The 27,800-nt window shown below is 50.4% G+C and overlaps 1 protein-coding gene and 1 long non-coding RNA gene across 3 annotated transcripts in view; one reads left to right on the top strand and one right to left on the bottom strand.

Moving 5' to 3' along the window:
* NEURL1B (neuralized E3 ubiquitin protein ligase 1B) overlaps positions 1-8,146 on the bottom strand; it is a 38,299-nt gene extending 30,153 nt beyond the window's left edge. For both annotated transcript variants that reach the window (XM_064480096.1, XM_064480097.1), the window contains exon 1: positions 7,982-8,146. In XM_064480096.1, the coding sequence (XP_064336166.1) occupies positions 7,982-8,012 (31 nt within the window). In that variant the 5' untranslated portion in view covers positions 8,013-8,146. The remainder of the gene's footprint in view (positions 1-7,981) is intronic.
* Positions 8,147-23,541: 15,395 nt separating this feature from the next.
* Positions 23,542-25,891, top strand: LOC135319442 (uncharacterized). The gene is made up of 4 exons (XR_010378024.1): positions 23,542-23,593; positions 24,434-24,481; positions 24,665-24,836; positions 25,349-25,891. It is a non-coding gene; the product is annotated as an uncharacterized LOC135319442 (long non-coding RNA).
* The last annotated feature ends 1,909 nt before the right edge of the window (positions 25,892-27,800 follow it).

Below are 27,800 nucleotides of genomic sequence, written 5' to 3'. Positions count from 1 at the left end.
GCTTTCAGGTTCCAGGGGTCCCCAGGCTATGTTGCTGGGGCTCCTTTGCCCTTCTGGGATTGACATGGCCCTCGCTTTGCTTTCCAGAAAACCCTCAGGACATCAGCCGTCCCTTAGACTGCCTTGAAAGGGGGATGGAGATCTACACACCAGACTCTGGGAATATCAGCACGCAGTGAATCCATAAGCCACCTGGAGCATGCCCCGACCCTGCCATTCCTAGAGGTGGGGTGTGAGACAAACAACTAAAGAAATAGGTGGGTAACTAAAAGCAAACCTGCCAGGCAAATCTAAATGCTCACAGGTGTCTGCTCAATACTATGAAGGCTTCCAGGACAAATGTGAAATGCCCTTCACCTGACCCCCTGCCCCAAGCCGGCAGTCATCCATCCCACATCAACATCCCTCCCTTCTAGGTGGAATGCAAGCTGTGTGCCCTTAAGCAAGTTACTTTCCCTCTCTGTTCTCTCAACAGTTATAAGAGACTAAAAATAGTAGCTGTCTCACAGGGCTTGTCCTGAGGGCTGAATGCAGGTACCTGCTGAGAACAGTGTCTGGCACAGACTGGCTGCGAGATACAAGCTAGTGGCTATTATCATTCTTTTGTGTCTGTCTCCCTTGGGAGCGCCAGGCTCATCAGGGAGCAGGGGCTTGTTTGCCTAGTGAATACATAATCATAGCAGGTGCCCCCATGAGCACTCACTATCTGTCAGACGCCTTGCAGGCCTGAGATGTAACATCATTATCTCCTTTCTGCAGAGAAGGGAATCAAAGCTCAGAGAGGTCAAGTCGCTTGTCTGGACGATAAGGGGCGGGGCCAAGACTCAGACCCAGGGATGGAGGGCCCAGCCTGGGCTGTCACCAACTCTGCTAATAATGACAGCACAGCAGGGAGACAAGATGCTCCTCATCTGCAGGAAAGCCTGGGTGCGGGGTGACAAAGGGCAGGTGCAGCCTGGCCTCACGTCCTTGCATACCCGCTGGTAGGGGTGCCTGGGGCTCTGGGTGGGAAAGGACTTCGAGCAGCAGGCTCAAGGGAAAGGATGTGGGTGCACGGTGACTCTCCCTATTGGAAGGGTGGGGGTAGCCGAGCATGGGCCAGCTTTTACTAGGCAGACATGTCAGGAGCCTGAGCCCTAGTCGAACAGGAGGAAGGGGTGTGGAGTTCTAGCTCACCCCTTCTCCAGGGCAGGATCCCCAGAGGCCACCTCCACCTTTTTAGAGTCTCCAGGCCTGGGGTGGGGTGGGTGGGGTTGGGGGAGGGACATCTTCCATGGGCCGCTTTATTCTGGCAGCTGGGAACAGAAGTGAGTCACCTTCCCAGGACAAGAAGGTGACAAGGTGCGCCTACCGGAAGGATAGCTGGGGGGAGAGGGGCCCCGGGAGCTCAGGATGAGGACATAGGGCAGCAGCCCCGAGAGGCCCCAGGGGGTCGGAGAAGGGGCTTTGGGGTCTGGGAGGCTTGGGATCAAATTCTGCTCTGCCGCTTCCTAGCCACCCGACCCAAGGCAGGTCTCATGACCCCTCAGAGCTCAGTTTCTTCATCTGCGAAGTGGGAGACTACTCCTGGAAGGCTCGTCCTGATTATGTGAATGGGATGAAACAGACCAAAGGCCTGTCCTGGAGCAGGCGTGCCGCAGCTCTGACCACAACCCACCACGTGCAGGTCCCCTTCCCCTTCCCTCCCTGCTCTAAGCTCTCACCACACACCTGGCTTCTAGGCTTCTATTTTAAGCTCTCACAGAGCACCACTAAGTACAGAAAACCTTTTGGTCCAAAAGAGGGCATAGCTGACTCTTCTTGTCCACAGAGAAGATTAAACAGCCTGTTCTGAGCAGCTCTCGCGGCCTGGCCCAGCAAACACAGCACATCATCCCGGCAGGGAGTGTGGCAGCTGAGAACGCTGTCTCCTGACTGCAGGCTGACCTGCAAGAAACCCCTCTTCCTCTGACCTGATCTCTACCCACTGTCCTGACCTCATATGCCAGCCCCATTTGCACTGGGACCACCCCCACACACCAGAACTCCGCAGCTCCCCGCAACATGCCCTGTTCTCCTTTCTCCTCAGGCTGCTGCACGTCAAACCCTCTGCCTTGAACAGCCTTCCCCATTCCCTTGTGGCTAACTTGTCTACTTTCTGGTCTCAGCTGGACAGCATCTCCTCCAGGAAGCCTTCCCTGCATCCTCCTCTGGGCTCCCCCTCCCTTGCTTACTGTAACTGCCCTGTCCTTGTTGGTCTCTTCCACTAGACCTGGAGGTTTGGTAAGCCAGTGCAAACTGCAAAATGCAACCTGCCAGGCAGATTCTTCTCATCGGAGATCAGGTGTCCTGGACAGGGCTCAAGGGACCCTCGGGAACTGCTGTCAGTGCTATGTCAGTGCCTCCCAATCCAGTCCCTCAGTCTGAAGCTCACAGTCACCTAGGTAGGGCTTTCAAGGCAGGGAGTGAAGGGCGTTTGTCAGCCAGCCCCGTCCAGGTACTGCAGGGGCAGGCCTGAGGCTTCTTGCCACGGTGGCAACAGTAACCACCCCAGTGACCGCCCTGGGCACTGTGCTAAAGCCTTGGCCTGCTCTATTCCATTTAATGCTCACCCCCGCCAGCCATGAGGAAGCTACCCATTCTCCCTACTCACAGTGAGGAAACCCAGGCACCGAGAGGGAAGTCCCTGCTCAACATCACCCCACGGGAAGTGGCCGAGCTGAGATCTGACCCCAGGCAGCCTGGCTACAAGGTGAGTGTCTAGACTCGGACACCAGACCTCTCTCCACTGTAGACCAGTGAGCGGTCTGCGCACAACTCCTAATTAACCACGGCCACCCGTGGAGAGAAACCCATCTGACACCGTGACCCACGGCCCAAGCACGTGCACACACACAGGCACAACAGACACAAACGTTGCAGAGGCGAAAAGAGTGTCCCTACATGAATGCTCTCGAAATTTTATTTTTCATTCTATGTCATTAAAGATTTTTTTAAAAGCTGGTCACACACAGCCTACAGGGGACAGACCACTTGATCTGGTGGCCAGGCCTTGTTTGGGGCGCTGGGCACTGGCCCCTCCCTCTCTGAGGCATGGGGTAGCAGCACCTTGTGCTCGGCAGTGATGTAACCAGCTACTTGGCCCGCTCTGCAGAGCGTTCTATTCCTTTCCCTTCAGCTTCGCGGGGGCTGCCGGCGGCTGTCCATCCCATTCATGGCTGAACCCCAGTGCCCAACAGATGTCAGCTATATGAACGAGGGTGCACACTCCAGAAAATGCAGACAAGGCACACCCCAGGATCAGTCCAGCCCCGGTGCACGGCACTTAAGCAAAGATCAGGCTGGCCTTGGGACAATGAGCCATAAAAGACTGTAAAGTCGGGCAGAAAAAGATGATATTCCAGTGCAGGAGGCAGACATTCAGTTGGAATTTCCTTCAGGTATCACCTCCTCCAGGAAGCCTTCCTTACTCCCATAGCCCCAGCCCTCCTCCTTTCTTGCCAGGAGAGACAGAGAGGGAAGGAAGCAGAGGTGGGAGCAGGAAGAGAATAAAAACAGAGGGAGGTCCTAGTTCCTTCTGTTTTTACAGATTTTTTTCCACGGGTAACGTCTCCACATTTCCTATGTGCTGGACAGACCCACTGCCTCTTCTCACTTCCACTGATGGATAAGATGGCTCCTCCCTTGCACCCCAACCCCAACCCCCAGCATCCTCGCAGGCCATCACTAACGAGCCTTGACAAGTCAGGGTCCCTGACCATGTGCTGATAGCTTCATAGGTTTCAGGGCAGTTGGAGGAACCACTGTCACTTCGAGAGGCTCAGACTCAGGCCACTTGCTCAAATGGGAGGCTATCAGAGTGATTCTTCATGACCTGGTGGGAGGGAGGCAGACGGGGCCAGATAAGGCAGGCAAGCCCAACCTAACTTTCTGCTGTGGCTGGGTAAAGGAGGGAGACGCAGGGAGAGGGGGATGTCACTGCTTAGGTCATCCATGCAGCCACCGTGGTGGCTGTAAGGGGAGTGACAAAGGCTGCTGTCCTCCTAGAGCTGAGATAGTCCAGATCCAGGGAAAAGAGTGGCTGCCGGGCTCTTGGAGCATCAACACCCACGGCCGGAGGGCGGCAGGTGGGTCCACCACCCAGCCGGCTCTGTTTCCAGGTCAGATAAAGGAAGAGGCTCTGCAGGGAGGGCATCCGGGTGGCCCGGGAGGAACAAGTGCTTTTGGTCGGGACGCAACATTTGGAGACTGACCATATAGGCCCGGAAGCCTGGTTCTCCCCCTCACACCGGTGTGCCTTGGTCCTTTACCTCTCCAAGCCTTCATCTGCCTCCCCATAAAATGAGGATGAATATAGCCCCTCTAAAGCAATGCTACGAGGATTTAAAATAGGTAGTGTGGGTAAAACCCTTGACTCAGGGCTTGGAATAGAGCAGGGTCAACACACTTTCCTCCCTCCAGAGCTCCAGGATGCCGCTCGCTGACCTAACACTAAAAACAGCCGTTAAATTGGTCAAGCATGGACCGACTTAATGATTAAACCCAATCGGCAGTTTGAATTCAGCCTCTTCTCCAACCAAAACTACAGGTGAGCCCCAGAGGCACACTGAGGGTGGGGACTGAAATGAGCTGGTGGAAGAAAGGGGAATGTTCCTCCTCCCTGTGCCCCCTCCCTGCTGGAATTCTGCCCTCCTCTCCCCCCACCTGTTTATGCTTCTTTTTTCCCCTCCCTTTTCAAAACTCAGATTAAGGCTAACAGAGTGCAGAGGAAAGGATCGTGTGGTATGAGGGATCAGACCTAGATCTTCTTCTAAGCCCAGCTTTTCTGCTGCCTAACAGTGTGAGTTGGGGCAAGTGTCTCAACCTCTCTGTGCTGAGCCAGGGCTGAACTGCAACTAGAAAGGGAATGGGTAATGCACCCAGTAGGAGCTTAGCCAGCACGAGTTCCCATGCTGACCCCTGTGCACTTGTTTATAAGGCACTGATCTGAATTTGCTGATGCCCTTTGCAAGGGCCACCAAAGGGCTTCCCCTCAATCGATCATAAAGGACATTCCTTTTCTTTGACATTTCCTTATTGGACACAACAGCACACCAGGTGTATTGTGGGGCAGCCCGTAAATGGTATCTGAACCATGGATTGGGAGGATACTGCATGTCGAGGGAAGCATGCAGGACTTTGGAGCTAAATAAACCTGGATTTCGATCCTGATTCTGCCAACTGCATGAGCCATGCAAGGTGGGATGAGTCATTTTATTTCTCTGAGCCCTGGTTCCCTTACTGGTAAGATGGAGATGATAATCCTTGCAGGGCTGTGGCGAGAATTAAATTCGTGCATTCATTCAGCACATATTTACTGAACACCTACTATGTACTAGCCACTGCTCCAGGGGCTGAATCTACAGCAGCGAATAAAACAAGCAAAATCCTCCCTGGGGAGACAGACAGTCAACAGCTAACCACACCTACACTGTGGCACGTGGTGCTCCACGCGAAGAAGGAACATAAAGCGGGGTAGAGGGAGTGGGGAGCATTGTGGGCAGGGGTCATGGCAGGAGCTTTGTGGAGCAGAGACCTAAAGGAAACAGGGGGAAGCCATGCGGAGGCCTAGGGGAAGAATGTTCAGGCAGAGGGATCAGCAAGTGCAGAAGCCTTAAGGATGCTTGGCATGTAAATGAAGGCACATATGCAGGGAGCCTGGCACAGAATCCAGGTGCTTGGCAAATGCCAGCTCTCTATTTCAAGTCCCGGAGAAGGAACCCCACGCATGTGTCCTTTTCCTAAGAACGAAAGCACAAGGGTTTCTCCAGGGCAAGACTGAGCCAAGTGTTCTTTCAGCCTAAGATGCAGGCAACATGTGAGTTCCACCACCAGTTTTTGGTTCCCTGCCAGGCACCAGGCTCTGGGCTGGGCAACCAGGGATACAAGATGATCAAGACGTGGGCTTTGTCCTCAGGCAGCCCCAAGGCAAGTTGTGAAGACAGGTGACGACAATGCAAAGCGGTCCATGAACAAGCAGAGACAAGAAGGTATTTAGGTAGCAGAGTGAAGGATGGGATTGGGTGTGGTTGGTCAGGGAAGGCTTCCTGGAGGAGGTGACAACTGAGCTGGACTTGGAAAGATGGACTAGATAATGAAAGGATATTCCAGGTATGGGGAATATCATGTCCTGAGCATAGAGGTGTAAAAAAATGGCACAATGTATGTGAGAAACTAATTACAGGCAGGTCAGAAAACAATAAATCGTTCTTTGTGTTCTTGGCACCTGTAGCCTGGTGTGGCACAGGAATTTCAGTTCTGTCTCCTTCCTCAAATTCAATGCATGCTTCAGCCCCAGTGGAGTTTGAATTTTCCACACTTAGCTACTGCAGTGAGTAACTGACCTTAACCCCAGGCTCCCAGCCCAGGGTGGCCCAGTCCACAGAGAGAGGGCTGAGTGGGATGGAGACGACATAAATATCCAGCTATATTTAGCCTTCCTGGCCTGTGTCTGTCCCTTCATCCACCCCAAGTCTGACCCACAGGTGGCAGAATGGCTTTTTTTTACTAGAACAGCATAAACATTTCTTAATTAAGAAATCCTACAAAGGGGCCCATGTCTTTGTGGCTGGGAAGACATCTGCTGCTCTATTTGCCAACATCCCTGGACACCTCCGGACTGGGTGGGTGGGTTCTCCCCATCCTGGCAATAGCCCTGGCAGTAGGAGGTGGAGGCCATTCTCTGGTAAGTGGACCTGGGTTCGAATCCCACCTCTGCCATTGACTAGCTGGTGACCCTCTGCTGGTGACTTCACTCCTCTGGAAATCTGGTGAATTCTGGGTGCAGTGGCCAGAAAGCTACCCAGGAGCTTATAAAGCAGAAAGAACTGGCTCCTCTTCCACAAGCCGGCCTTGGGAATTTGGGGCTCAGAACCATCCATTCCAATCCCTTCCAGGGGAAGAAATAATTATTTTCTGATTTTTTTTTAAATATAGTTTTCCTCTTAAAAACCTCACATGCGTATTTCTCACCTTTGGCCTAAAGGATGCTACAAATGCCCAGCCTTAAGTCAAATAAAGACTGATTTTAAAGACTTGGGGGCGGACGGTGGGTGGACAGACATGGGTCCCCATCCAGACCGCCTCTACTAGCAACATGACCTTGGGTGTGTCATCTCCCCTCCTCTAAGCCTCAATTTTTTCATTGTAAAATTGGGATACACACCTTTACCGTGAAGCTTCTTTGCATATCCGGCTGGGGTATGCAAAGTACCGGGCACAGAGCCTCTGACCGCCGATCTATACCCACAATTACCAGGTATTTTCTAGTAAGGCCTCCTCTGCCTCCCCACTCCCACTTCTTCCCGCTCTGAATCCCCTTATTCTGGCCATGGAAATTCTGGGGGTGGTGCTAACTAGGGGGCGATGTGCTCTGCAGCGGCGACTGCGAGGGGCTAGAGAGCCCCCAGCTGAGCGGACACCAGCGGGGGGCGCAGCCGGGGTGCGCGTGGGAACGTGGCCAAACCAAGACAGCATGTGTCGCGGGGGCGCTGGGCGGCTGGGAACTGGGGTACCCCTGCAAGCACTCCCCCCCTCCACTCTCAGCCGCTGCAGTCTCGGGACAACGGGCGGCTTCTGGCCGTCGGAAGACCTGGGGAGCCGGACTCCATTCACCTCCCCCGGAACGCCCAGGGCTCCCTCATCAGCGCCCTCGGGCTGGAACAAAGGCAAGGGGACGCGCGGCATCGCCCCAACGGCTCCTTTGCTCATCTGGTCAAAGCCGGGAGAAGGATGACGGGGGTCCCCAAGGTAACCAGGACGCGGTACCCGCCCTCCCGGAGCGCAAAGCCCAGGCGTTCAGCGTGCCTGGAGTCGGGATTCGGGAGGCACCGGAGACTCCAGCCCGTGGCGCGCGCCGAGGGCTTCAAGGCGGGTGGGGTGGCTCTCTGGAAGTCAACCAGAGGGTCCCCCGAGGAGAGGAGAACCCCAGCGCCCGCCTCCCTGTCAGGGCTCCCCGGCGTACCTGGCAGGGTCCTATGCACCGTGTTGCCCATCGCTGCGTCGGGGCGCGGCGTTGGCGGCGGTGCGCTCCGGACGCACGGAGGCTAATTACGCGGTGGGCCGGGGACCCGGGACGGGGTCGGGCTCCAGGGCATCGCGGCTACACGGGCGAGCCGGCAGGCTGCAGCTGGGGCGGGTGCCTTAAGGGAAGCGGCGGCGACGGGAGAAGGAGGCGGAGCCTCCGGCCCGAGCCCGCCGGCTCCGCCCCCGCCTCCCGCCGCCTCCAACCGCGCGGGGAGGGGCGGGGCCGCGGCCGCCGCATCTTTTGAAAGTTTGCACCGGGCGGCGGGAGGGGAACTGCCTAGCATCCCGCCCTCGCCGCTCCCGCGCCCGGGTCAGGAAGGCGCGCTGGGCAGCTGGATGCCCTCAAGGTGCCGGGCTCGTCAGCCTGCTGGCCTTTCAGTCATGTAGTCCAATACTCTGAGAAGGCCTACTGGGTGCCAGGCGCTGGGCCACAGCGGGCCGAGCCCACGACCCGCAAAGCTTGTTTGCAGGGTGCTGGGGGCGCGGGGGTGGGGAGGTCTGGGACGAACAGAAAAGCACAAGGTCATCTCTGACAGCGTGAAGAACTTGAAAACAGTCCAGCCAGGGTGACTGGGTGGGATCTAGTGCCCACAAGTAAAGAAGCCTAGGCTGTGTCCAGTGGTTGGGGGGAGGGAACCCATATTCATTAATTTACTTACTTGTTCATTCATTAAAATATTTATTGAGCACATCCTAGGTGCCACACACTATGCTGGGCATTGCAGGTACAGGCAAGGCATATTAGTGGTGAAGACAGAAATAACAAGCAATTAAGATCATATAACTCAATGATCAAAGCCAGGAAGAAAATAAAACAAGATAAGACTGATGGGGTGACTTTATGGGGCCCAGGGAGAGCCTGGGGGGCATGTGGGCTCCATCTAATGGACAGCAAAGAATCAGCACGGGAAGAGCTGGGGAGAGGGAGTAACAGGCGTTCCTTATTGATTCATTCACCTCCACCCCCCACCCCAGATCTGAGCACCTCTCCTGTGCAGGAACCCAGGCCAGTCAGTGGGGCGGGAAGCCTGCTTGTCCCTGCCCTCACTGGGCTCCATTTTGCAGATCAGAACACTGAGGCTCAGGAGGTGCAATGACTCGCCCAACAAAACCCAACTCCAAACCAGCTTTTTTCTAGCTCTACTTTCCATGTTTTTGTAGCTCTTATGACCTTATGAAATATTATCCCCAGTTCACAGATAGGCAGATGGAGGGTCGGAGAGTAAAAAACAGGTGCCCAAGACTTCCCAGCTGCTAAGAGGCAAAGCTGGCCTGGAGCTATGTGAATGAAAGGGGGTATCTTAGAGAGTCCTCTCCCAATCCCCAAGCTCAGTTTCTCTGGTGCCCTCTGCTTCGAATGCCTGACCCATCACAAAGTGTTCTGGTTCTTCAAGGTCAGCTCAAAGCCTCCACCTCTGGGAAGCCTGCTCTATTCCCCATCATGCCCTGATTTATCATGTATGTCCGAATATCAGGTTGCCTGGTATTTGAGTCACTCATTTATCATATTATGGATGCTCTCTCAGTTACTTATTTTTTAAATACAAAGTCCTTTTTGGGAAAGTTACATTAGTTTCATACACCCTCAGTCCATGTGAGTTTGGGATGCATATAGAGATCAGCATTATTATAAAAGGAGTCTAGGAAATTTTACTCATATAAAGCAATGCCGTGCAAATGGGATTTTGTGACTGCAAGTGTCACAAAGGAGGGTCACAAAGGACGACTACCAGAGAGGTTGTTGTAAGCAGGCCTTTTAAAGGTGACTTGCAGAGCACCCAAACAAGTGGCAGTGTTGTGCAGATCATAAATGCATACCTGCAAATGAAGCCCCAAGTGTCCTAAAGTGATGCAGATGGTACCTGCAGAGGGGACACGGTGTCCAGTGGTCACCTGACACATGGATCCAAAAGGACTGTGTTTTAGCATTTTGGTCCCTGTGATTAAGATGTGCTCTCGAAATATAAGGAGACTTCCTCTCACTGCCACCCCCACCAGATGATGATGGTGACACTGGTGTCAAAGCCACACGTAAAGAATCTGAACCAAATCATTTCTTGAAATTTGAGATTGGACAAAAGCAGTCTTTCCAAATTAATATTTTATACGAAAGTGATTTAAAATATATATGTCTCAGTGTATACATATTACAAGTAGGAGTCTGACTATTTCGTTTCCATCCCTTAAAGTTTATATTCTTCAACCTTACTGTGCATCTTCTCACTGGGAGGATAGGGAATGCCCGTAACCTTTACTTGGGTTGCCTAATGTTGGGGCATGGACAGTAGTTGCTCATCCCTCTGAGGTCCCTCTGCACTTTGTCTTGTTGGCCAGTTACAGTCTCAGGGCAGGTGCTGTAGCTGTTCCCCTTCCATCCTCTCCACTGGCAGATGGGAAGCCTCCTGTGGACAGGACCCAGGTTATAATCACGAATGAATCCCTAGTGCCCAGAACAGGAGTGGCATGCACAGGTGCTCAATATATATTTGAAAAAATTGACTGTAGATATGCACTGCTCTGAAATGGAAGAAGAAAGGAAAGGATGGAAGAAGGGAAGGAAGAAGGGAGGGAAGAAGGAAGGGGCAGAAAAGGGTATGAAGGAGTGAGTTTTAGTTGATAGTTGCCCTGGACTTTGGTGTGATCAATAGTGATACGTGCGGAGAAGAACAAGCAAACAAAGAAAATAAAAAGAAACAAACAAAATAGGGATGCATTAACAGAAGTATAGCCCGTAGAACAAAGGAGGGGCTTGCTGCTCCAGTGCATGATTAGACCGTTCCAGAAATTGCTTTGGCTCTGGAGAAGCAAGACAAAGCTGCTCCACAAAGGTGGGGCTGGTGGCTTTGGGAGAGCGGGAGACCCCAGTCACAAGAGATGTGTGAACAGAAGCTGGGGATGGGGGGCAGCCTTAGGCCAGGACAGTAGCCTCTAGTCATAACCTTTCCTGGCCTTGACTTCCACACACCCTCGACCTTTAACCACATCTAGAATCGCAGAGACAATGCCACTCTCCCTTGGCACCAGGACCCGAGCTTGGGTTGCAGGGGCCCCTGGGTGGGGCTGCCTCTCTTGATTGTGCACTGTTGGCACAGTCTCCCACTGCAGCGGGTAGAGGGAGGGCCCTGGCCGTGCTCCCTGGCTCTGCTCCCTCTGGGCATGCCCTGGCAGACCCTGCCCAATGCAATGACAGGCAGTCAGGTGCACCTCATAAAAAAGGACATGCACTGAGCTAGTGGGGGTGTGTGTGCCCACTGCAGACTCCTGGGTAAAAGACCTCTTCCTCCAGGGAACCGTGGGTCTTCGCACAGACTCCTCCTTGCACGTCAAGAACTGGGAATCCAGGCTACACTCATACCTCAAAACTCAGTTTTTAAATTGCTACAGGAAGCTTCTACTTTTCAGCAAACCCTGACCATCAAACCCTTGATTTCCAAACCCAGTTGTCTTCACCCACAAAAACAGTATTTTTCAGTTCCTGGTTACAAAGTGCCAACCACGCAATGAGCACCAGGCTGCACCTTTTGAGTGATCCTCCTCACAGTCCAGAAGCGTGGTCATTAACTGTTTGGCAGGAGAGGAAATTGAAGCATAGGAAAAGGAAGAGACTGCTGAGTTTAAATAGCCAGGAGGAGGGAGAATTCAGAAGGTTCTAGGTCTCTGTTTTTACAGAGGAGAAAACATGCTCTGAACACTGAACCCACTCTTCCAGTATCACCCAGTGGTGAGCAGAGGAGCCAAGTGTCTTGAGTTTTCCTGGCTCCAATACCTATGTTCACACTGTGTTGCCCTCAATGAGTAAATCATGTTTGTGTGGTACTGAATCTGGGTGCAGTGTACCTGGTAGCCAAGGCAAAAAGGAAAGAAGCCCTGGCACGTGCTTTCCTTGTCTTGTTCCCTTGGTGCTGCATACTTGGTGCTGGTGTCAGTTCCAGATGAGAGCCCATGACTGGGGCACAGAAAGGCTGAGTGGGCAGAATCTTCCTCTAGAGTCTACCCAAAGACACACCAACAGCATTCAGATGGACAGGTCCCATGCTGGCCATCTGAAAAGGCCAAGCACTGACATTTCCCTGAAATCCAACGGAGGCAGCTCTGCCACAGGCTGGGGTCATGGGTGCCCTGGACTTAGCTTTCTCGTAATACTAGAAAGAGCTTAGATGCTCTGAGACACATGGTCATGATGGCCATGGAATGGAAGCCTGAGGCAGGGGTTGAATTGAAGTCAGTTCATGATCCCAATAGCTTGCATTCACCGTGCAGTTACAATGATAATCACAGCACAATAATAACTAACATTCATTGAGTGTCAGATGCTAATTCCTTTAGATGTAGTAAGCTCACGTCAACCCTAAGAGGTAGTGTTATTAATGTGCCCATTTTACAGATGGGGAAACCAAATCCCAGAGAGTAAAGATGGCTGGGCCCCAGTCACACAGGCAGAGATTCTGACCCTTGTAATCCTCACAGTCACCTTATGAGTGAGAAAAGGAGTTTAAGGTTAAGGAGTTGCTTGTATTTGTTGCCTTTTTTTAATTTTAAGAGTTTTTTCTTTTTCTTCCTTAATGGAAGTACTGGGTATTGAACCCAGGACCTCATGCATGCTAAGCAAGTGCTCTACCACTAAGCTACTTCCCTGCCTGCTACTTATTGCCTTTTCAAACCTTCATCTCCTCCAGCAGAGGAAGACACCATTAGCATCTCCATTCTGTAGGGCATGCTGGGAGGCTCAGAGAGGTCCAGCAATTTGCCTAAGGCCACACAGCCAATAGGGCAGGAATTGGACAGGAACTCAGCCTGCTCTGACCCCAGAATCTATGCGTTTCTCTTGGCCCCTCAGGTGACTGAGAGTTTGCAAAGGGCCCACACCATCCTACCTGGAGCCACTTGAGGACAGTCTTGAGCTGATCCATCCCAGAGTCCAGTGCCCAGCTTGGCCTGGCCCTAGGGGAGCCTAATTTTCCCTGCTGCCTTCCTAGAGTTGTGGAGATCCCACAGAGGGGGACATGAACTTTTATAGGAAAACAGGAATAATGAATGTGGAAAGGGCAAAATCCTAACTATATGCTACTTACTTGCTTACCTTGAACTTTGTTGGCTGTGTGTCTTTGCACAGTTACTTAACCTCTCTGAACACCAGTTACCTCATCTGTAAAGTGGGGATGGTAATAATGCCTACCTGATAAGAGCTATAGATTTTCAATGAGATTATGATTGGACAGTGCTTGGCACAGAGTAGGTGCTCAGTAGGTATTTAATGAATGCATGAAGAATGAATCTAGAGACAGACAAACCCCAGGGACAGGGGTTATCTCTCACCCACAGACGATAAAGTGCTGGCTAAGGGCTCAGGAACCAGACTATATAGTGTGGCTTCCCTCCTATCTAGCTGTGTGACCTTGAGCATGTTACTCAACTTCTCTGTGCCTCACTATTCTCATGTGTAAAATGGGTTAATAACAGTACTAGCCTCAGAGGATTGTTTTGAGGATGAAATGAGATAATACATGTCAAGTGCTTAGAACAGAACTGGGCACATGGGAAATGCTCAATAAAACGAAGCCACTGTTCTTTATTAATTTTTAACTATTGTTGTTCCTGTGGTCAGCTGCTTGGGGACAGGACATTTCTTCTAGAGGAGAACAGAGTTAGGACATGGGGTGGGCCCAGTGGTGGAAGCCACTTCTCTGGGCCTTGAACACACATGGCGTCTCCACAGAGCTGGGTCAGGAGCTGCTGGGTTTGGGGACCGTGAGCAGGGGACTGGAGGGGTGGTGCCAGTCTGGGTCCCAGAGGTACCACTTCAGTCCAGGTAATTCAGTCCAGGTGAGGAGTGGGTCACACTGGACAGGCCTGGGATCCTTGGCTTCCTGTCACCCTGGGGTCTTTGCTGCCCTGCACTGGCCCAGAGAGTCAGGGGAGTCACTGAGGCTCTGGGGATGTATGTACTGTAGCAGGATTCTGAGTGGGGGACCCAGGTTGGCAAGGATTTGAGGCAGATTGGGGTCCTGGACGGCTGGAATGTGTGTCCTCCTGGACCCCACCTTAATGTGCAGGGCCCTATTTGTCCAGGGGGCCGGGCCACTGGCACCACCAATGGGTGCCGGTGGGCTCCAGGGTTGGGGGGCAGACCGAGGGCTTCCTCTGGCTCTGACGGGAGATGTTGCAGGGGGAAAGAGTCCAGCTCTGGGCAGCCCCCAGCTTGGGTACACACCCAGCCCACGACTGCCCCGCTGGAGGTCCTTGCACATGTCACATGCCCACTCTGAGCCTCAGCTCCCTCATCTGCAGAATGAGGACAATAATTCCTAGTCTGGGAATGAAATGAGAAGCAGCCTGGGAAGGGGTCGGCGCAGAGAGGTGGCTCAGTCCAGATGGCTTAGGTTAGAATTACCGCAAGTTTGGAATAAGAGCCCACTTTTTCTCCAAAACACATCTGTAGGGTAAACTCAATTTGGCTGCATTCTTGAGGCATTGCCAGGAGTCTGGTGAGGCTGGTAACAGCCGGAGAACAGAGGTGAACCTTGGCGGGACAAGCTAGGGGGGTGGGGGTGGAGCGGGAGGACGCCACCAGGAGCCACAGCAGGTGCAGAAGGGTGCTGTTTGGATCCTGGGGCCAGGCTGGCTTCTTCAAAATGCCCCTGTGGTGCCCTTCCTTGGCCATGTGGCTTCTTGTAAGCAACTTCCTTCACGGAGCCTCGGTTTCTCCCCCAGAAAAAATGAGGAGGGGAGGCAGGGTCTGTCTCCTTGATTACTGGGAAGGGTGAGAGAGGCTTGGTGGCTGCTCTGTTGCCCCAGAGTCTGGCGTGGAGACTGGCTCAGAGCAGGTGGACCACACTCCTTATTTATTTAGGGATCCAAGGAGTCACCCCAGCCCGTGCTGGAGGCTTCTCACTACGGTCCGCTTGATGCTCAGAAGTTTCCTCATCATCGTCTGCCCAGCTGGAGGGGAGCGGGGAGCTCGGGCACTGACTGGGACTTGGAAAGCCCAGGGTCAGCTTGGGGCTGCAGCACTGACCCTTCCAAGGCCTCAGGCAGGCCTCAGTGTCCTCATCTGCAAAATGGCCATGAAAAGATCCGTTTCTGGGTTGTCTGGGGATCAGATGGGATTCTAGTGGGACTGCGACATTCAGGCTGTGGGTGTTGCAATCCTGTAGTCAGATGCACAGGCCCAGGGTGGCAGTCCAGGATTTGGTCCCGCAGACCAGGGTTCAAATCCTGACTCGCCTTCTTACTTCCCCTTATGACTCAAAGCAATAGGGACTGAGTGACAGGCCAAACTCTTGGGAAACAAGGACCAGGAATACTATCAGAGATAGAGATAGAGAGAGATAAACACCCTCTTCTCTCTTCCACTCCCCCCGGCCCCCAACAATTACTGGCCCCTGCTTCCTCTGCCCCTACTGGTCCCATAACTGGGTGAAATCTCAAGAGAGTTCTTTAAAAGTCTGCCCCATGAAGGTCCTCCATCTCACTGACCCCTCACCTGCAGAGGGAAGAGGCTCCATAGGCTAAGAGGAAGGAGCCCATGAGAGGAGGCGTGGGTGTCTCCAATAACCAGCAGTATCCTCCATCCTCCCAGAGTGATTAAGAGCAAGGAGCCCTGGGGGAAAAGTGCCTGGGTTTGAATCCCAGCTGGGGCACTGGCTGCCTGTGACCTTGGGCTAGCCACATGATCTCCCTGTGCCTCAGGTTCTGTATCTGTAAAATGAGGCAAATGATACGGGACTCCCTGAGAGGGTTGTGAAGATTGAACGAGCAGATAAGCCTGAACCATTTACATGGGTGTCTGGTAATGGTTAAGAACACATGTCCCATGGGCAGCCGTGGTTGCAGATTCTAACTCCTCCTTTTAAATACATCATAAGCTTCTGTTCGTGGACTTTGGGTCTGAAATCAACTTCTAAGACTCTATCCTGAGGATGGAATCCCAGATATATAGCGACTAAGCTAAAAAATGTCCAGAGATCTTCAGTACACACTGTGTACACCAGCATAAAGTCACAAACACCTCCTGCCACAGGGAAAGTTTAGTTGACATGTGTCACTTAATGGAACCTTACAGAGCTCCTAGCTGTGATGTTTCCAAAGGGTTTAGAGTCACACAAGGAGGAGGCTTATGTTTAAAGTTAAGTGAGAAAGGCTGAAAATAGAACTCTAAACTCAGAATGATGTCAAGCTTATAAAAACAAAATAAGCGAATACAAAATGTGTATAAAACCAAGATGAAAGAAAACCCATCAAAATATGACAAGCCATCATCTCTGAGGAATGAGGACTATGTGTATATTTCCCCCTGCTTCTATCTGTTGGGAATTTTTAAGTGTTCTATAATGAGCATGTACAAAACTTTTCCAAAGGGAAAGAACTCAATAAGCCAACTTCTCAAAGACAGTTTTATCTGGGAGTTGAACCTCAGCACGACGGCATGGATTGATTGGGCTGTCAGTTTTCCAGCAATGAGCTGAATGCTGTAGGATGGGAGTGTGACAGGCAGTGATCACTTCATACATATTTACTAGGTCCCAGCACTGGGTCAGCTTCCAAGTGTGCAGGGGAAGTGGGTCTGGGGGTTGGGTCCGGGGTGTGGGTCCAGGCACAACGTGAAGTCCTCTTGATACCAAGCTGACGGGGGTACAAAGAAAACATTCTGGGAACATCGCTGTCTTCATGATTTTGCCATATCCGAATGTTGCCTGTACTATCATTCACTTCAGAGTTTAAAAAAAAAAATTGGTTTATCTAAAAAAATACTCAAAAAATCATAAAATAATATTGAGAAAAAGTTAAAAACTAAATGGAAGGGTATAACATACTCACGGATTGAGAGATCCAATATTTTAAAATCAATTCTTTGCAAACTGGTTTGTAGGTTCAGTGCATACAACCCTAATCAAATTCCTAACGTGTGTGTGTGTGTAACTTGGAAAACAGATGGTAAAGTCTATTGGAAACATGAAGGGTGAAGTATAGCCATTTTTTGAAAAAGACTTTTTTTTTTGATAAAGAAGAACGAAGTTGAAGGGTTTGCTCTACTGGATACAAAGACCAATTAGAAAGCTAAGTAAGTAAGACAGTGTGGTATCAGTACAAGGATAGATAAATAGACCAATGGAATGGAGTCAGATGCCAGACATATATGGACAAGTATTTATGACAGATGTCACGCTACCAGGCAGTAGGTGAAGCGGACAGACTTTTCAATGACTAGTGCTGGGCCAACTCATATCTAGGTAGAGAAAAAAAAGACACTTGATCCCTACCTCACGCCATTTGCAACATCAATTTCAAGGGAACTGTAGATCTAAATGTTAAAGGCAAAATAGTAAAGCTTCTAGGATGTAACATTCAAGAATGCCTTCATGACCTCAAAGTGGTGGAAAGATTCTTTACCAAAACACAGGACGTGCCAACCATGAAAAAAAATGGATTGATAAAATTGACTACATTAAAAGTTAACATTCTGTTTGTCAAAAGAGATGAATGAGAAAATTAAAAAGCAAATTACAGAGTGGGGAAAAATGTATCATATACATATAACCAACAAAGGAATTATTTGTTTCCAGAATAAACACCACTACAAGTTGTTACGAAAAAGACTAACAACTCAACACAGGCATGCCTTGTCTTATTGAGCTTTGCTTTATTGTGTTTCACAGATACTGAGGGGTATTTTATTTTTCATTTTTTTGTTTGTTTTTACAAATTGAAGCTTTATAGCAACCCTGTGTCAAAAAAAGTCTAACAGAGCTATTATTCCAGCAGCACTCTGGCTCAATTTGTGTTTCTATGTCATATTTTGCTAATTCTCACAACTGTTATACGTGTTACGGTGATTTGTGACCAGGGATCTTGGATGTTACTATTACAACTTTTTGGCGTTGCCACAAACAGCTACCAGATAAGATAGAGCACTTAATAAATGCTGTGTGTGTTCTGACTGCTCCACTGACCAGCCGGTCCCCTGTCTCTCTTTCTTTCCCTGGGCCTCCCTATTTCCTGGGACCCAACAATATTGACATTAGGCCAATTAACAACCCTACAGTGGCCTTTCTAAGTGTTCAAGTGAAAGGAAGAGTCACATGTCTGTCACTTTAAATCAAAAGCTAGAAAGGATGAAATGTAGGGAGGAAGGCATATCAAAAGATAAGATAAGCCAAACGCTAGGCCTCTTGTGCCAAACAGCCAAGGAGAGAAAGAGGAAAAGTTCTTGAAGGAAATTAAAAATGCTACTCCAGTGAACACACAAATGATAAGAAAGCAAAACAGCCTCCCTGCTGATATGGAGAAAGTTTTAGTGGTTTAGTTAGAAAATCAAATCAGCCACAACTTTCCTTAAGCCAAAGCCTGATCTAGTGCAAGGCCCTAACCCTCTGCAAGTCTATGAAACCTGAGCGAGGTGGGGAAGCTGCAGAAGAGTCTGAAGCTAGCAGAGGCTGGTTCATGAGGTTTAAGGAAAGAAGCCATCTCCATGACGTAAAAGTGCAAAGTGAAGCAACAAGTTTTAATGTAGAAGCTGCAGCAAGTTATCCAGAAGCTCTAGCTAAGAGCATTCATGAAACAGCAGATTTTAAATGTAGGTGAAACAGCCTTCAGTTGGAAGAAGATGCCATGTAAGACTTTCATAGCTGAAAAGGAGAAGTCAATACCTCACTTCGAAGCTTCGAAAGACAGGCTGACTCTCTTGCTGGGGGTTAATGCAGTTGGTGACTTTAAACTGAAGCCAATGATCACTTCCCATTTCGAAAATCCTAGGGCTTTTAAGAACTAGGCAAAATCTACTCTGCCTCTGTTCTATGAATGGAACAATAAAGCCTGGATGACAGCACATCTGTTTACAACATGGTTTACTGAATATGTTAAGCCCACTGTTGAGACCTACTGCTCGGGAGGAAAAAAGAAAGATTTGTTTCAAAATATTGCTGCTCATAGACAGTGTACCTGGTCACCCAAGAGCTCCGATGGAGATGCAAAACAAGATGTTTTGTTCATGTTGTGTTCATGCCTGCTAACACAAAATCCATTCTGCAGCCCTAGGATCAAGGAGTAATTTTGAATATTCAGGTCTTCTTATTTAAGAAATACATTTCATAGGACTATAGCTGCCATAGATTGTGGGTTTTTTGTTTTTTTGTTTTTTTGTTTTTTTTTGATGGAGCTGGGCAAGGACAATTTAAAACATTATGGAAAAGATTCACCATTCCAGATGTCATTAAGAATATTTGTGATTCATGGGAAGAGGTCAAAACTCCAGCATAAACAGGAGTTTGGAAGAAAGTTGATTCCAACCCTCATGGATGACTTTGAGGAGATCAAGTCTTTAGTGGAGGAAGTCACTGCAGATGTGGTGGAAATAGCAAGACCAAACTAGAATGAGAAGTGGAACCTGAAGATGTGACTGAATGGCTGCAATCTCGTGGTAAAATGTGGGTGGATGAGGAGTTGCTTCTTCTGGATGAGCAAAGAAAGTGGTTTCTTGAGATGGAATCTGCTCCTGATGAAGATGCTGTGAAGATTGTTGAAATGACAACAAAGGTTTTAGACTATTAAGCAAACTTAGTTGATAAAGCAGTGGCAGGATTTGAGAGGATTGAAACTGAGAAATTGTTTGGGAAAGGAAGAATCTATCGATGCAGCAAATTTCAGTATTGTCTTATTTTAAGAAATCATCGCAGGCACCGCAAGCTTCAGCAACCACCAACCGGATCAGCCAGCAGCTGCCGACGTCGAGGCAAGATCCTCCACCAGCAAAAAAAGATGACAACTCACTGAAGGCTGAGATGATGGTTAGCACTTTTTTAGCAGTAAAATATTTTTGTTCGCTTGTTTGTCGTTTGAGGGTGGAGGTAACTAAATTTATTTATTTTGTTTGTTTTGGTTTTTTAGGGGGAGGTAAATAGGTTTATTTATTTATTTACTTATTTGTAGAGGAGGTACTGGGGATTGAACCCAGGACCTCGTGCGTGCTAAGCATGCACGATGCCACTCAGGTGTACCCTCCCCCTAGTAATAAATTATCTTTAAATTAAAGTATGTACATTTTTTTTAGGCATAATGCTATCGCACACTTTATAGACTATAGTATTGTATAAACAAAACTTTTACATGCCTTAGAAAACCAAACAATTTGCGTGACTCCCTTTATTGAGATACTGAGATGGTCTGGAACCAAACTCCCAGTATCTCCAAGACATGCCTGTATAAAAATAGGCAAAAAAACAAACAAACAAAAAAAACCCCAGGCACTTCACAACAAGAATATTCCAACGGCTGATAAATATATAAAACAGTACTGAATCTCATCAATAATTGGGGAAATGAGAAATTAAAGTCACAAGATAACCACAGCGCTCCAACCAGATCAGCTAAAATTGAACGTTTTGACAACACCAAGAACCGGTGAGGATGTGTAGCAACAGGGACCCTCACACGCTGCTGATGGGAGTATAAAGCGGTGCAACCACTTTGGGAGACGACCTGGCGGGATACGCCGCCATGATTCAGCAAAACCTGCCCTAGATACGCACGCATCGGAGATGCGCTCTTATGCGAACCTAGAGACCTGCTCATGAATGTTCACAGCAGTTTTATTCAAAGCTGAGAACAACCTGTCTTCCGACGGTAGAACGGATCAGTACATTGGGATATATGGATGCGGTGGAACACCGTCCAGTAATGCGAATGAAGGAAGGGCAGCTACACACACCAACCTGGATGACTCAGCGCCGTCACGTCCCGGGAAAGAAACCAGGCACCCGAGAGGACACGTGACGTGACTATTTATATGACGTTGAAAAACAGGTATGTGAAGGTCATAAAAGTGGACAGAAAAGCAAGATGAGACCATCATAAAACTTAGGTCACCTTTGTTCAGGAGGGAGCGGGTGCCAGTTGGGAAGGGTCCAGGGGAGGGGCTTTTGGAGAGCTAGAAATGTCCTGTTGGGGGACCAGGATGTTTGATTTTTCATAAATGATTGAGCTGCATATTTTAGTTTTGATGCAAGCTTTAGCTACACACAATGGGCTTCTCTGTTCTTGTTATATTTCACAACAAAAAGTTTAAAAGGGAAAAAAAAACTTTCAGGGCACCAAAGGGAAGGCAATTTGAAAGAATCCAGCTCCTGAGGGAGCATCTCTGGGGCAAGAAAGCAAGATAGTGTCAATAAGAAACACAGAAGGCACTGAAGCCTTATTTTATCTGGGCGTCAAATGCCTTACCATCTTAGAAATAGAATTCAAAAGAGAGGGGTTGATGCAGAGATGTGCCTTAGCATGTTTACGAACTGGAAAATAAACGCACCTAGTTTTCTGACCAAAAGTCAGGCCGGCCTGGCTGCGCAGCTTGGCAGAGATGTTTTGCCATGCTGTTCGATTTGTGAGGTGCAGTTTTCGGGAAAACGAATGAGCAGAACCTCCAGCTCCCAGGCTGTGATGAGATCTCATTTAAAGCACTTAGGTATGCAGCATGCTGGAAGTTACACCCTTTGCAATGATTTACCTTTACGATGAAAATGTTTAGGAGCCAACTAAAAGTGTTTGTGGTTCGTATGTAGTTTTCAAAATTCTTTTAGGGTCTATGTGAGCCCCCAGGGTGAAGACCCCTATCTGCTTGGGTGTTAGGAAGAGACTGACAGGTGCAGGGAGGCAAGCGGGCCCTCTAGAGGAGGAGAGGCATGGAAGGCCAGCTGTGCTGGGAAGGGGCTGGAGGAGGCAGAAGAGTGGGTGTCTGGTCTGCCAGGGAGCCCTGAAGGGTCACCCCTGGGGGACCGCAGGAGGGGGAGTAGGAAGGGGCCTAGAGCTGGGGAGGTGGAGTCTGGTGGAGCCAGAAGGAAGAAAAGGCGAGGGGCTAGGAGCCTTTTGAGGAACAGGTGGTCGAGCAGGTGTAGGAGAAGAAAGCAAAGAAAAGGAGCGTCCTTGGCCCCCTGTTGTGTGTGGCCACAGCTCTTGAAAAGACCCAACAAAGCAGGCCCCCTACTCTGGCAGCTGCCTTGAAAAAGCCTTGTGCCCATCCATCTGCCACCAGCTCCCAGCCCCCACTACCGCCAGGGTCTCCCAGCAGCCCTGGCATGTCCTGGCCAGATATGGGGCAGGGGGAGGGGGAGGCGAAAGGCCACCCTGCCACCTAGCCCTCTGCCCTGGGGGACAGAGACCTCTGGGGGTGACTCTGTCCTTCACATCCTCATCAGAAATTTGTCAATACAAAAGATAGTGGCTATCATAAAAATTAAAATTTCAGATAGTGCCAACACTAGCAGAAAGATCAAAGTGAAATTGTGCTCTCTCTGGAAGTCGCCACCGCAGCCAGTTTGCTGTGTCGTCTTCTGACCTCTTGTCAACTTCTCTCCCTTAGGAAATAGCCGGGGTCAGCCAGTTGGGATGCGCATTCCCAAGTCTGCCACTGCTGTGTGACCTCAGACAAGTTCTTTACCTCTCTGAGCCTTATTTCCTCACCTGCTACCTGGTGCTAAGTTTAGTACCAATCTCAGAATATTGAGGCATGGGGGGAAGGTATAGTTCAGTCATAGAATGCATGCCGAGCATGCATGAGGTCCTGGATTTAATACCCAGTACCTCCACTTAAAATAAATAAATAAATAAACTTAATTACCTCTCCCCCTACAAAAACTCGAAATATTGATGCATATGCTGGAAATTAAGCCCTTGTCGGTCACATCATTTGCAAATATTTTCTCCCATTCCATCGGCTGTCTTTTCATTTTGTTTATGGTTTCCTTTGCTGTGCAAAAGCTTATACATTTAGTTAGGTCCCATTTGTTTATTTTGGCTTTTATTTCTGTTGTCTTGGTAGACTGACCTAGGAGAACACTGCTACGATTATATCAGAGAATGTTTTGCCTCTGTTCGCTTCTGGCAGGTTTATGGTGTCTTGTCTTATGTCTAAGACTTTAAGCCATTTCAAGTTTGTTTTTGTGTATGGTGCTGCAAATACTAACTAGTATATACAAAATAGATGAACAACAAGGACCTACTGCATAGCACAGGGAACTATATTCAATATCTTATAGTAACCTATAAGGAAAAAGGATATGAAATATATATATATACACACACACACACATACGTGTGTATAATTGAATCACTATGCCGTATACCGGGGACTAATACAACATTGCAAATTGACTGTAAAAATAATAGTAAGGAAAGCATTAGCATGCACAGAATAAACAGTTCAAGTTAAAAAAAAAAAAAAGAATATTGATGCAAATGCTCAGGGTCCTCCATGGCATGAATCCCCACCCCCATCCCTCCTCCACCAAAGCTGAAGGAGGTGGGTATGTCCCCTGGGGAGGAGACTGGAACAGTCTGAGTCCTGTCCCCTGCCACCCACACACTCAGGGAGCTGAGTTCCCTGCACTAAGGAAGGTCCATTCTAGTGGACAGGACAGACAGGAAACCAGGGGGTAATGTCAGGGAATGGAATGAGGGAAAACAAAACAGTAGGATGTGTGCGTGGGAGGGGCCTCCCCGGCCAGGCAGTCAGGGAAGGCTTCTCTGAGGAGGCGGCCTAGGAGGGAAGCCAGAAGGAAGCCAGGTGGATGTCGGAGGAAGGGTGCACCAGGCAGAGGGGACTGCAAGGGCACGAGCTGGGAGGCAGCCCAGTGTGTTTGCAAACAACGTTGGTATCGCCTGGGGAAAGGGAGGCTCTGAAGGACAAAGAACCTCGCTCAAGGCCACCTAGGAGCTGAGTGGCTGAGCTAAGAGATTTCAACCCAGGTCTCTCTGACCTCAAAGTCCTTGACCCTGAAGCCTCCCCAGCTGAATGCTGGCTGCCTGGCACTCCTTGCCTTATCAAAAGGTCAAAGTGCTCCCTCTTTCCTGGAAGACCGGGGTGGAGTAGGAGTGGGGTGAGGGTGGGGGGCCAGCATGGGAGGGTTCCTGCTCAGGCTGGCCCTGCTCAGGGCCCAGTGGAGCCTCCAGGCTCCCTCCAGACTTCTGGCCCTCCGGTCTCCAGCTGCCTTTGAGCTGCACCCTGGGGGAGGGGCTCCAGGGCCAGGCATCCCTCTGGCCTGTCCCAGCCACTCGGGGCCACCCTGTCAGAGACTGGGGTTCCTGTGTGGCCCCACTGGGGTCTTTGCTGCCTCCTAGGACTCAGACAGCTGAGGGTGCAAAGCCATCTCCGTCCTGGGCTTCCTGCCCATGTAGGCCCCTCTCTGGCCTCAGGCGCCCCAGTTGAGGACCAGGGTCATGGCTGAGTATTAATGAGTGACTGAATGAATGAAGAGGAAGTGACAATGAATGAAAGGGATGTCTGAGCAGACAGGTGGCGTGGAGAGTGCTGGCAGGCAGGAGGCTCTCTGGGGTTCAGAGATGGGGACAAGTTCACAAGGGGATGCCAGACTCAGCTGGGCCTCTTTTCACCCCCCACCCCCAGGCTCGTACGCCCATCTGTGAAATGGATCCATTAAGGACACTTGGAACCGTGAGTGCCTCTCTCGCTTGCTGGCTCAGTTCTGGTCACTGGCCAAAGGCCGTCAGGCTCTGAAGGCCCCCGGCTGCCCATGAACCTTGCAAACATTCATGAACACAGGATTCTGGCCCTGCAGGGGGCACTTCTATCTTCTCAGCAGCCCGCACAGTGGGCGTGACTGTCCCTGTCTTCTAGGGGTGGAAGCAGCCACTTGGACCTGGCGTCCCAGCACAAGATGACACGGGGGAGCCGGAGCCAGAGTCACTCCTGGGATTTGGACTCCAGAGGCCCCGGATGTGCAATTGCCCCCTGGGGCAGGGCCTCTGAGGCCACAGATCCTTTCCCAGACAAAGCTCATCCTGGCCAGGTTTCTGCAAATCTGCTCTGACCCTTAGCCCGAGGTGGGGATGGGAAAGGCGGGGGCGATATTGCAGGACCCATCACATGAAAACTGACTGAGGATCCCCCTATTTTTAGCAACTGAGCTGCATGTACCTGTTTCCCCCCGACTGGGAGCGAAAGCTCAGATAAACATCCGTTCGCACGCGCCAAATAATTCCTTAAATAAAGCAGCTACATTTCGGCATCCCCTGCACTGGAAATATACGCTCCTTAGATTTTTAATATCACCTGCAGTCTGCATAATTTTAACCCAAGCACATCAGCTGTTGACTGTCTTATTACCTGAGTCACTTTTTGGGGTGTTAGGATTACGGGAACAAACTGGCAGGCTCAGTGGGTGTGGGTGGGTCCTAGTCCTCAATCCTGATGGTCTGTGTGAGGGATCTGGGTTCTCCTGATCCCTCAGGGAAGGGACAGTCATCACAGTGAGTCCTGCCAGCTACTGAGCTGGGCTTTCTATGGCCATTTTTCTCACAGCCACCAGAGTCGTCACTCTGCAGCACCCTGGCTGAACCTCTCCTGCGGTGTCCCCTTGGTGGAGAAAAGCTCACAAGACCCTCCCTGATCTGGCTGCTGCAGACCTTTCCCACCCATTTCCCACCAGGCTGGCCTGTGTTCACCACGGTCCTTCTGCGCCTTAAGTATGCAGAGCTTCACCTAGCCTCAGGGCCTTTGCACCTGCTGTTCGCCCTTTCTGGAATGCTTTTTCCCCAGATCTAAGTGGCTTCATCTCAACACTCAGGTCTCAGCACAAGTGTTATGTCCTCAGAAAAGCGGCTAGACCTTGATCATCCTGACTAGTTGGACTTAACCTTCCTGCCCCTCTTCCCTCGGGCACACATTGTCTCAGCCTTCAGTTTTATTGCCTTCAAAGACTTTCTGTAACTATAGTGACAGGGTTACTCCTTTATCGTTTTACTTCCCCCTGGAAGGCCAGCAACGGGCGAGCAGGAATCCTGTCTGCCTTGTTCACCCCTGTATCTTCAGAGCCTACGTGACACATGGCAGATTCTCAATAAATACCTGTTAAACGAAAGAATAAACCCTCAGCACTGCTGTTGTCATTTCTCCCATGTTACAGATGAAGACGTTGAGACCCAGAGAGATTAAGTGACTTGCCCAAGGCTACACAGCCTGTACCTGGGAATCTCCCGGGTCCCTTGAGCTCCATAGTCAGTCTGAGGTTAGAATCCAGCACAGAGCACAAACCCTCTTTCCCTTCTCAGTGAATAAAACTTAAGGAGCATGCAGTGAAAGTCTGAGCAAAGTTTGCCTAATTAACCAGTGCGGGGGCCGCCATCAGAGAAGATGGGTCTTTGATCACAGCCCACGGGTGACAGGACAGGAACTCCACCCATAAAGACGATTGTGTCATTTGGGTCAGCTGCTCTGACAAGCAGCTCTCCTGAGCTTGTTGTCAACAAGTCGGGTTATTACAGGGCATTCCTGTCACCATAAAGGGCCTTGAAATGAAGGTGACAAGGGAGGGGCCTTTTTAGATCCAAGCCAACTCCCTAAACCTCTCACCAAATCAGCGGGGAGGGAGCTGAAGCTTACAAGGCTCCTACTGTGAGTCAAAGGCCACACTAGGTGCTCTCCTTACATTTCCGCATCAAATCCTCCCCTCCACCACGGGAGGCAGGGGCTGTTACCTCGTTGTGCAAACCTAAGATGCCACCCATCGTAAGATGCATTTTGATTTCAGATACACTGAAGCGTGAACAAATGTGCCTTGTAGAATGGATGAAGCCTGGAATCATCCCCATCTTACAAAGATGCTCAGGCTCAGAGAGGACCAGCGACAATTGGTGGGTGGTCCTCCAGACTGCCTGGTCCAGTTCCCCATCCTCTCCACAGTGCGCCCAGCTGCCAAGCCTTTCTGCTCTTCCTTCTGCCTGGAGCACCCTTCCCGGTCATCACACCGCTTCAGCCTGGTGAGCTGCCGTCCACCTTCCCAGCCCGGCCCAGACGTGACCCCCTCTTTGGCCCTCCCTGGCCTTAGCACTGTGTTGACAAGTCTCCTGTTGGTAGCTCGACCTGAAAGTGTTCAGAGCTATGACTCTTATTTCCCATTGTCTGTCAGCAGTGACATAGAATCACCAGAGGGGCTTCATTCCTCATGGGTTCTCAGACCTCCATGGACCTAAGAATCACGAGGGGCAGTGTGTTGGGAATGCAGAGCCCTGGGCCCTGAGCTTAGAATTCCTGATTGGGTAAGTCTGGGTAAGGCTCTGGCATCTGTGTATCCACAACCCCACCGTGTGATTCTCTTCTGGGGGGCTTTGCAAACCACTGCCCTAAGCTTAGATTCTGAGGTCATCTTGACCAGCAGGATGGCCCCCGGGGAGTCTCTGGCCTGTGAGCTGAGCAATCAGGGCCCTTCCGGTTGTGAAGTGGGAATGCAATGCAATAATAAACACACCTGCCCCCGAAGTTTATTACTATATTGCATGTGCCACCCAGGCGAACCTGCCTGTTTGTTCCCATTCGAGTCAAAACTTACCCCTCCTACCTCCGCATCCCTTAGAGCCCTGCTGTTGCTGGTAGAGCTCTGGCTCCCTGATACGCCAGCCTTCTCAGGGTGCCCAGGGAAAGATGCCCAGTGCAGGTGCGGGTGTTCGCTGCTGCGTGCCCCTGACGGCCTTCGGGACATAGCGCCCTCATGCAAAGGAGGGCCCCTAATGGTGGCACTCCAGTCATGGTAGCAAGCCACTGGTTGTAGGTGTGGGACCGACGATGCTTCTGTGCAAGCTCCTGGCACTTGGTAGGGGGTCTATCAGTGGTTTATAGAAAAACCAAAGGGCCGGGACCTTACACCTGAGCTCTCCTATTTACAGCCTTGACTGATGTTCTCATGGCTTTTCAAACATCACTGACCCAGAATTTAAGGCTGGAGGGCTGAGGGGGCACCCGGCTGGTGAGAATCCTG

Source organism: Camelus dromedarius, chromosome 27, assembly GCF_036321535.1.
Source record: "Camelus dromedarius isolate mCamDro1 chromosome 27, mCamDro1.pat, whole genome shotgun sequence".
In the NCBI taxonomy this organism is placed as follows: domain Eukaryota; kingdom Metazoa; phylum Chordata; class Mammalia; order Artiodactyla; family Camelidae; genus Camelus; species Camelus dromedarius.
Note: the sequence above shows the minus strand (reverse complement) of the source record. Positions and strands in the feature narration are given on the sequence as shown.